Genomic DNA, 10502 nt, shown 5'->3' on the forward strand with positions numbered 1-10502 from the left:
AGGCTTGTGCATTGCCGCGGCGACTTTTTCAAGCTGGGTATTCTTGGTCTTATCATTCATCATCGCAACCGTCTTATCATTTATCATTTTCGGCTGTCAATCATGAACAGCCTGCGAAGGCGATGCGCATGAGGCACGACGGCGCTTCTTGTCCACATACCACCACCACCCGCTGGTGCATCTGTGTCTTTCCCTCCCTGCCGATGGACGCTATAGCTGAGGGCTTGCAACAAAAGTTGGTCTTCAATATTAGTGGTGTGTACACTTTCTCTAAGTTGCTCATGAATGATATGGAATATTGACCGATTTAGGTGGTCGTGGAGGAGGAGGTGGGGAGGGTACAGAACAAGGTGGAAGGGGTGGAACTGGAGGGGGAACAGCCATTACTGGAAGTTTCAATAATAATTACTATGGACCCCTACCCAGGTGAGTGAGGATAAGCCCCGGGGAACATGAGCTGATTAAGGCAGAGGCCCGGATCAAGACAGTGAGTCCACTCTTCTATAATATAGCTGAACTGCATGTCTGGCAGAACCATATCATGGATGTCCCCGTCCTGTGGATAGCTTCACAGGTCGGCAAGATATTCTTGCTCAACTGGGAGATTTCTTTGGAGAGACCAGCCTTCAAAGTCCGAAGATTGTGCTTCTACATGGTTTGGGTGGAATAGGGAAGACTCAAAGTGCACTCAAATTCATTGCAGAATCTGGCTCAAGGTATTATTTAATGTCATGGACATATACACACACTTAGATCTCTTAGGTTTACAAACCAGTTTAAGATTGATGCAAGCAATGCAAATACTATTGAAGCAGGATACAAGGAAATTGCTAGGATTAAACATCAAGAAATGTCGACAGTAGCTGCACAAACATGGCTTACTGCAACCACTACTGAATGGCTCATTCTGTTTGATAATGCAGATAATGTGGAGCTTAATCTCCAGGCACACCTTCCACAGTGTAATCATGGCAATGTTCTGATCACATCTCGAAACCCAGAACTGGGTGTGCACACAAACCAAAAATCTATGAATGTGTCTGACATGTCCCTGGATGAAGCATGTGATGTAATATGTGGCATTGCACATATTAGTGATAGAGAAATAGTAGCCAAACTTGCAAAGGTCAGAGGATTTTTCATAAGCGTAGGATATACAATGTTCATTTCATTTTATGCAGGAGCTGCATTGTTTCCCATTGGCACTGGCCCAAGCTGCTGCTTTTATATCACAATCTCTTAATCTGAAGCAAAACCCATTGGAGTACCTGGAGATTTATAACAAGAACAAGGCAAAATACTGGCAGAAAATTCCAAAGCAAGTGGCTTGGCAGTACAAAGATACAGTATATACTACTTGGAGGATCAGCTTTGAAAATCTACCATTGCCTGCACAGCAGTTCATGCAAGCATGTTCTTTTATGCATAACAGTCAAATCACTGAGGCCATTTTCAAAAATGCATTTAAATACAGATGGAAAGAGGCCGAATGGAAGGACTTAGAAGTGCCTGGACAGATTCCTCAGCCATTGGGCCAGGCAATACAGCTTTTATCCAATTTTTCAGATGAAGAACAAAGTTGGGATAAGTTTCTGTTTGAAGAAACTGTGCAACATATAGAAGCATATTCATTGATTGTCTGGAGGCCAGATGGTTATTATGTTCACCCATTGGTGCATCAGTGGACCAAGCTGACACTGTCAGAGCCAGGGATCTATGAGAGTATGGTAATCAGTTTATTAGGGATGTCAGCTACAAAGACTATTGTGCATTATGAAATGGTGGGGCTTGCACAACATTTGAAAACAGCAATCAGGATGCCGGAGCAAGTGCCATGGCCTTTGCAAATTCCATGTTCTACTATATACTACAATGCTGGCTTCTTTAGTAATGCAGCAGTTCTGTTGGAGATGATTTTAAAGAAACAGGAAAACCTGCATGAGGAGCCAAACCATCCAGACATTATTACAGCAAGAGCAAACCTTGCATCAGCATACTATGGACTTGGCAGGTATGCTGAGGCACAGGGAATAGAAGAACAGGTTCTTGAACAGTGCATTCTCCAACTAGGGCCTAACCATGCAGATACAATCAGGGCTAGAGAAAACCTTGCATCAACATACCATAAACTTGGCAGGTATGCTGAGGCACAGGAAATAGAAGAAGAGGTTCTTGAAGAGCGCATTGTCCATCTAGGGCCTAACCATCCAGACACAATCAGGGCCAGAGGCAACCTTGGATCAACATACCATCGACTCTGCAGGTATACTGAGGCACAAGAAATACAAGAACAGGTTCTTGCACAGCACATTGCCCATCTAGGGCCTAACCATCCAGAGACAATTAGGGCCAGAGCCAACCTTGCATTAACATACCATCGACTCTGCAGGTATGCTGAGGCACAGGAAATACAAGAACAGGTTCTTGCACAGCATATTGTCCATCTAGGGCCTAATCATCCAGAGACAATAAGGGCCAGAGGCAACCTTGCCTCAACATACCATAGACTTGACAAGTATGCTGAGGCACAGGAAATGAAAGAACAGGTTCTTGCACAGGACATTGTTCAGCTGGGGCCCAACCATCCAGAGACAATCAGGGCCAGAGGCAACCTTGCATCAACATACCATCGACTTGGCAGGTATGCTGAGGCACAGGAAATGAAAGAACAGGTTCTTGAACAGCGCATTGTCCAGCTGGGGCCTAACCATCCAGATACAATTATGGCCAGAGGCAACCTTGCATTAACATACTATCAACTCGGCAGGTATGCTGAGGCACAGGAAATAGAAGAACACGTTCTTGAACAGCGCATTGCCCATCTGGGGCCTAACCATCCAGATACAATCAGGGCCAGAACCAAGCTTGCATTAACATACCATCAACTCGGCAGGTATGCTGAGGCACGGGAAATACAAGAACAGGTTCTTGAACAGCACATTGTCCAGCTGGGGCCTAACCATCCAGAGACACTCAGGGCCAGAGGCAACCTTGCATCAACATACCATCAACTTGGCAGGTATGCTGAGGCACAGGAAATACAAGAACAGGTTCTTGAACAGCACATTGTGCAACTGGGGCCTAACCATCCAGAGACAATCAGGGCCAGAGGCAACCTTGCATCAACATACCATCGACTCGGCAGGTATGCTGAGGCACAGGAAATACAAGAACAGGTTCTTGAACAGCGCATTGTCCAGCTGGGGCCTAACCATCCAGATACAATTATGGCCAGAGGCAACCTTGCATTAACATACTATCAACTCGGCAGGTATACTGAGGCACAGGAAATAGAAGAACAGGTTCTTGAACAGCGTATTCTCCAACTAGGGCCTAACCATCCAGATACAATCAGGGCTAGAGGCAACCTTGCATCAACATACCATCAACTCGGCAGGTATGCTGAGGCACAGGAACTAAATGATATGCAAAAGCCTATGCTGCAATAATCCTCAAATATCTTGCTGCAGCATAGGCTCTGAGTTTCTCTCTACGGTACTAGGTCCTATCCTATGCTGCTATAGCTGCTATAACTCTTCTGGTATCTGAGTCTAAGTCTAAGTGTGACAAAATTGCACATTTGTCACATTTGTCACACTGTGTGATGTACATAATATTCATCCAAAAAAGAAATTTTCTGAGTAGGTAGCTAAAGAGTGACTGGTAGTCACATATGTCACAGCGATCAAGCCATTATGATAACCGTAGTATAGAGTGATCAGTATGACAAATGGTCAAAAAGGAAATTTTGTGCTATGACAATACAATCATCAGAGAATCTCACAGATTATCACAAATCTGCCTACATTGATAAAAAACACAGAACCTCTTGTATACAATAATATACCTGGTGTGGCTACCTGCATAAAAAATTTTATTGATATAGAAAAAACCACATTGATCTGCACAAACTGTACATGCATAGGGTTGAACCTGTGCATAGCTGGAGCCTGACTGCGAATGCTGGTGGAGACTGTTTGGATGTCAGTAGTGTGGGCATCACCGGTAGTGCTGGCCATTATTATATTATGATTTATTATCATGCCATATTATTATTATTATTATTATTATTACAATTATATTAATAGATCATAACATATTATTCTGGCAACTTGAACATCAGCATTACCCCCTCTTTGGCCTCCTTTGGACCATCCGAGGCATATCTTGTTGGCGCCCCCTCAGACACTCCGACCCCACCATTGCCCAATTACTTTTATTCTTGTCCTTGTAGTATTCCTGTACTGTAAGTGGTCTTCTTGCTCACAGTGCTAAGGCTAATTGCCACCTGTTGGCTAGAATCCTTTCACTGGCAGACTATCAACCTCTGGGAGGATGTCAAGCTTGTATATAACAAACACATCGTACAATTATACAAGCAGCCGCTCATCCACATTCGCCTTCGCCTCCGCCTGCGCGCCCTTCGTCTCGCCCTCCACGGGGCCGGTCTCCGTATGTGCCCTATCACACCGTCAGCCACAACAACATTCAAATATTCACATCGAAGAGACCACGCACTGCTTCTCGGCGCCCTTGGCCTTGAGCGCGTCGCTCCCGAGCACACTCCCGAGCGCGTGCTGCAGCTTGCCGGCCACGGCGTCGAGCGAGCTGCGCCGCGCGTGGCCCGTGCCGTGGCCGTGCGCGTCGCCGGTGAGCGCGGCGGCGTCCCCGGCCGGCGCCTCGTTGGTGCGCTGCAGCGCCGGCGGGCCCGGGCCGGGCGTGGGGTGTGGTGGATTTGTCTGGGCCTACAAGACATGGATATGAGCAGATATGAGGGGAGGAGGGAGGCGTACGGGCGGGTGCCCGGTGCTGGGCCCCGCCTGATCGCGGGGAGGGAGGACGACGTGCCGCGCGGGCTGGGGCGGGTGCGCGTCGGAGTTGGTGGTTCGGGGGACGGTTTGGATCTGCAGCTTGTCAGCCGCGTACCGGTGGCTGGCCGGCATGGGGACACACCTCGTCGGACATGATAGAGGCCAAATGAAGAAGTTATCGCAGGACGCGGGCTTTTACGTATCCCCGCGCCACTGACGTCGTCGCGTCTGGGCAAAGACGCAGGATGAGGGATGAGCGCAGTATGACGTGGCCCCGGCGCGTGTGGAGCGGGCGAGAGCCAAGCTTGGCACGTGATGCGGTGATCTCTTGTCAACAAACCGGTATGGCCAAGCCCCGTTGAAAACTGGAACGCGCACGTTCGCCGCTGCTAAGCGTGTGCCAGGCTGGGCCTTCCCCCCACAAGCCCATACGCGTCCCGGGCCGGCCCGCGAGCCGCTTCAGACGCATATGTAACCATCGAACCCTTCTGGCGCCGCTCCAACGTTGGCACCGGACGCCATCGACACTCCACCCCGTCATCGACCCGTCATCCCTTCCCTCCTCCCAATACCCCGCCATATAAAGCTCCGCGCAACCACCCAGTCTCCTCACTTTCTACCCACTTCTCACCAAACCACACACCCAACAACTCTACGATTATGACCTCCCCATACACCAACACCGACCTCTACGGCCAACAGGCCGGGCTCGACCGCGCGGGCGAGCGCACACAAGGTCCGTTCCCCTCCCTCCCCTTTCCCATTTAGTCACGCGCCACAGTCGGCGGCCACGGCACCAGCCAGTTCAACGACTACGGCGTCTCGCAGACGGGCGGCGGCGCGGGCTTCGGCACCTCCGCGACCGACGCCAACAGCGGGCCCGGTCTCGGCAGCGCGACCGACGCGGGCAGCGGCGCCGACCCGCGCACCCATCCCACACACGCCCACCACCACCACGACGGCCGCACGCAGCCCGTGGGCACCGGCGTCGCCGGCCTCGGCCCGCCGGTCGGGGAGCTCGGGGACGCGTACGGCACCGGCGCGGGCGCGGACCGGTACACCACCACGACCGACCCCATGCACCACGACCACCCCGCCGGCGCGGGGGCGGGCCACGGCGAGCGCCAGCCGGAGCGCAAGGCGACGCTCGGCGACAAGATCGTCGGCGGCGCGGAGAAGCTCGCGGGGAGCGTGGTGGGCAACCCCGGGATGAAGGAGAAGGGCGTCGAGCGCCAGGTGGGTCGGCTGTCTTGATCTTCAAGTTGGCGGAGAGAGGCTGATTGACTTGTAGCACGGCGTGAAGGATTCGACGAGGAACGACTTGTAACTTGAATTGGCCGTGGAGCGCCTGTAGCATATAAGCAATGTGTAGACCCAGGCGAAATGTATGCCTTGTAATTGATTGATCACACACTTCTAGCTTTTGAGGGCCATGGAGCCGGGGGCCCGGGAGTGGACGACGGCTGGCGCCTCCCGCTGCCTGCGCTCCGGCCGGACTTCACCATCTGTCACGTTCCGCGACGGCATTGCGGGCGAACCTTGCGTTGTTTGCAGCCGCTTGCCGCAGTGATGAGCGCCGTCGACGGGCTAGAGCCACTTGTGGCTTCACGGGTTCTGGAGTGAGTATTTAGCGCTGTGGGTAGATTTGAAATTTCGCCGGCCTGCCGTTGAGGGAGCGGCGAAGCTTGGAACGCCGTAAGTGGCATCGTCCGTGCCCCGTCCCCCGCGCGGGGACGCGGCCGTGTGCGCGGGCGGGTCGGGACCGTCGGGGCGGTGGAGAAGAAGACGTTGATAAGCGGCACCGTGACGTGTTTCGGGTTTTGCATCCGGGTTCTCCCACGATGTCTTCTCTACCATCGCCCGCTCCTCCTCGTCAGCGCGCTGCCCGCCTTCGAGTCCGTGCCTGCTCTACTAGCCGGTCCGTCGCGCTGTCCCTAGTTTGAGTTTGTGCGTGTTCGGGCCAAGTTCGACCTTTGACTTTGGACTCGCAGGGGCCGACACATCGTGGGAGAACGCGGCACCAAAGCAAGGCCGGCCCGGGCGTGCCCGCGGAATCAATGTGGGCCATGCTGTGCTGTCGGTGCCCGTGGTGAGCTCGCTGGTCGCGCGCGCGGAGCGGAAACAGCTCAACGCTGCGGTCGGGAGCAGAGGAATGTGCACGGCGCGCGCGGCGCGTGCGTAGTCATCCCACCCATCGTCATTGGAGCTGTCCATCATAGACAGCATGCGCAGGTGAGACAGATAAGGGGCTGTAGGACGGGCGTCGCCGGCCTCGGCCCGCCGGCGAGCGAGCTCGGAGACGCGTACGACACCGGCACGGGCGCGGACCGGTACACCACCACGACCCACCCGGCGACGACGCACACGCACCACGACCACCGCGGGCGCCGGCGCGGGCCACGGAGGGCCGGCCAGGAAGGCGACGCTCGGCGACAAGATCGTCGGAGCTCGCGGGGAGCGTGGTGGGCAACTTCTACCATCAGCTTCTCTGTCGGCAGTAGACAGTAGACATGCAACGCGCATGCCACGAGGCGCCACGGCTATCTTGTCCGATACCACCACCACCACCATTGTCTCTCTGCGAATGAACGCTGCACTGCACCGGACCTCCATTCACATCAGTGGTAAGTGTGCTGTCAGACTGCGGGTCGGGCCGTGCGAGGACTTCTCCTAAGAGCGCGCGCCCGGAACAGAACAGACGGATAGTCGGGCCCGCAAGTATGGCGGGCGGGGTAGATCGAAACCGAAAGGGCCCGTGAACTCGGTCCCTTGCCGTAGTCGGTGGTCGAAGGTTCGAATCGGGTCGTGTCGGGCCCGATGAGTCGATAGCGTCTCCTCGCACGGAGTAAGGTAGTTCTTCAGACGATCTAAGCGATAGAGTACAGGGTACACTATCGCGCATTATATACGCGGGCCCGCAAAGGGGGTGATCGGACACCCTGGCCTCTCCTCCTCCTCCTCGCTCCCGTTCCTGGCCGCAGAGGGGACGATCGCACATCCCTTGCGGGCCAGGCGCTACTCCTGACCTCCTAGCACTCCTCCCCATTCCCCTGGTGTCGAGTTGGGCTCGGCGACGGCTCGACGCGTCGTTCTCGGTCACGTGCTTCCCACGTGTGCGTTCCTCCTACTGGGGCGCATGTTCCCCGTCGTCACGTGCTGCGTGTTACGGGCCCGCAATGGCCCGACACCAGCGCCGGAGCGGACGGGCCGGGTCTTATCCGTGACATGTTGTGACGGAGAGCAGTAGTTGCTAGTTCCGGCACACGAAGTCTTGGCGGTAGCACGAAACTGACTGGCGTAAGTATTCGATTAACCGAGGAATCGATCTACAGTTGACAGCTCTTATATACTAACTACGGGAATCTAATAAGAGTACGGAAAGACAAAGTAAAGTACCAAATGACTCTGTTTGAGTCCGAAGAACAATAAGACAAAGTAAGTTGAATATATTGACACGGAAAAATACATGGTTATGACATAGAGTGAATGACACAAGATTAGTAATCGGATCAAACCGTTACATACGCCCTCCAGGTCCACGGACCGGGGACCTAGCCTTGCATTTCACCGTTAGTCTCATCGTTGTTGACAGTGACTGCAGGAGTCGAAGCACGCGAAGCCTCCACTTGGCGGCTGCGAAGGGTAAGACGCATCGCAGGGGTGACATACAATGCTCCACCCGATGCCTTCTCTTGGCGTTTCTGGACACGTTCCGCAATGCGTTCGCGCCGAACAACCTCACGGCGACGGCCCTCCTCCATCACACCTTCAACCCATGCTTTGTCGACAAGGACCTTGCCTGGCGGCACGACATTCGGGAAGACATCGACGCCGCGGACCTGAACAGTGCAATTAGTATGGCGATTGTCATGGAGACAACTGCGTACCATGAACTCGGCGAGGGTAGGAACCTCTGCATCAACCCAGTAGAAGTATCCACCCTCTTCTCCGTCCTCGAAGTAAGACCAACCCGAGTTGTGATGGTCGTAGGTGTTCATGTTGATCGCGAAAGTGCGATAGCCCGCGGGGTTGCGACAGACATCATTGTCGGGGTTGTTGTTCCAGATGTTCTGGAGGACATAGAGGCGGACTTGCATTGCCGACATGATGGATTCGGCTCCAGAAGCGCCGTCGATGACCACGAAGGAGTCACGGCTTTGTCGACGGATCACGCGATGAGCAGCGTTGAAGTCGCTGTATTCGACGGGAATTTCCGCAAGTGGGATGATTCGGCAAGGATCGGCCGCGGCAGCGAAGCGAGGAGGAACGACAGCGGCAGCAGTCATGGTTCGATCGGTAGAGCGCAGCAAGTTTGAGTCGGGGGGAGTCGATGAGAAACCAAGCTCCATTGCGAGCCCTTTTAACGTGCGCGGATTCCAGGCCACTGGCAAATCGAGGGCGACGCAAGCCACTGCAAGGCTTGCTTTGTCCCCAGTTACTTTGTTCAGGCCAGCTGTTCCGTAGGGAAGCTGGCCGACATCGGCTATGCCTAGCGCCTCCAAATAATCAGCGAGCGCTGACAGATGGGCGGCTTGATCATACGGCATCCAAGTGCGGTCTCCCGACTTCCACAATATCTCGAATATCGCTTCAGCACGTCGCCCATGGTGTCCGACAATTTTGTCGACTGCCCATTCGTTGGTGGCGTCGCTGGTAGATATGCCCAACTGGTTCTCCAGTCGGCCCGGGAAGCGGCGATCGTCGTTTGGCAGGTGTACCCGCAGAAGCGAAGCGTGGAAAACATCATGAACGCCCCGCTGTTTCATATTGTCCGGTAGCGCAATCTGGAATGAATTATTTCCAAAGTCCCGCACAATAGGATACGGACCAATATATTTGGGGATAAGTTTCCGAGCTAAGCCCTTTTCAAACTTAATGTTCTTCGTCGATAGATAGACGAGATCACCATCGACAAACGGTGCAGGCTGCCGTTTGCGATTCGCAGAGCGCGTCTGCTTGACACGAGCCGCAATCATGCTGTCGTGAGCAGCCATAATTGCAAGTCGGCGCTGTAGCGCGAAGTTTGCAATGCCCGGGTACTCACCCGAGCGCGCTGAGTTCCAGATCAGCGCTCTAGGCATCCTGCCATTGTTGAGGAAGAACGGAGCATACCCCGTGCTCTCTGAGCGTGCACAATTCATTGCAAATTCAATGGCGGGGAGCTTGGCAACCCAGTCCCTCTGCTTGGGTCCAATGCTTTGTCTAAGCATTTGAGTAACCGTCCGGTTAGCGCGTTCGGTTCCGCCATCGGACTCGGGGTGATAAGCACTAGACATATTCAGTCGAGTGCCAATAAGTTCATGAAGTCTCTTCCAGAATATACTCGTAAAGAGCACGTCCCGGTCACTCACTATGGTTTTGGGTAGTCCATGTAGCTTGTAGATATTCTCAAACATGAGCTCCGCGAGTTGTCGCGCCGTGTAATTAATTCGGCTAGGTATCAGGTGAACCATACCGGTGAGAAGATCTATCACCACAGTGATCGAGTTGAACGTACCATCCCGATTTTTTGATTCAGGCAGCGGCCCGACAAAGTCCATGCCCACGGACTCCCAAGGCTGCAACGGGGGAGTGAGCGAATGGAGCAAACCATATGGTTTCTGATTACTCGGCTTACTTCGCTTGCAGGTGGCGCATGTCTCGCAGTAGCTGCGCGTGTCCTCCACCATATCCTTCCACCATACGTGGTCG

At 53.8% G+C, this 10502-nt stretch overlaps 3 protein-coding genes across 3 annotated transcripts; 1 reads left to right on the forward strand and 2 right to left on the reverse strand.

The window, feature by feature from the left end:
- Window positions 1-4370: 4370 nt before the first annotated feature.
- Window positions 4371-4965, reverse strand: MIND_00805100 (uncharacterized protein; the record flags this gene model as incomplete). The annotated part of the gene is made up of 4 exons (XM_037364729.1): window positions 4371-4461; window positions 4519-4745; window positions 4794-4904; window positions 4954-4965. 4 exons carry the CDS (start codon window positions 4963-4965, stop codon window positions 4371-4373), a joined length of 441 nt encoding a protein of 146 aa, XP_037217971.1.
- Window positions 4966-5324: 359 nt separating this feature from the next.
- Window positions 5325-6138, forward strand: MIND_00805200 (uncharacterized protein; the record flags this gene model as incomplete). The annotated part of the gene is made up of 3 exons (XM_037364730.1): window positions 5325-5547; window positions 5593-6047; window positions 6103-6138. The coding sequence occupies exons 1-3, from the start codon at window positions 5472-5474 to the stop codon at window positions 6136-6138; spliced, it is 567 nt and encodes a 188-aa protein (XP_037217972.1). The 5' UTR covers window positions 5325-5471.
- Window positions 6139-8362: 2224 nt separating this feature from the next.
- Window positions 8363-9577, reverse strand: MIND_00805300 (uncharacterized protein; the record flags this gene model as incomplete). The annotated part of the gene is made up of 2 exons (XM_037364731.1): window positions 8363-8650; window positions 8699-9577. 2 exons carry the CDS (start codon window positions 9575-9577, stop codon window positions 8363-8365), a joined length of 1167 nt encoding a protein of 388 aa, XP_037217973.1.
- Window positions 9578-10502: the final 925 nt, after the last annotated feature.

Source organism: Mycena indigotica (genome assembly GCF_014461135.1).
Source record: "Mycena indigotica strain 171206Taipei chromosome Unknown Mind.scaff0007, whole genome shotgun sequence".
In the NCBI taxonomy this organism is placed as follows: Eukaryota; Fungi; Basidiomycota; class Agaricomycetes; order Agaricales; family Mycenaceae; genus Mycena; species Mycena indigotica.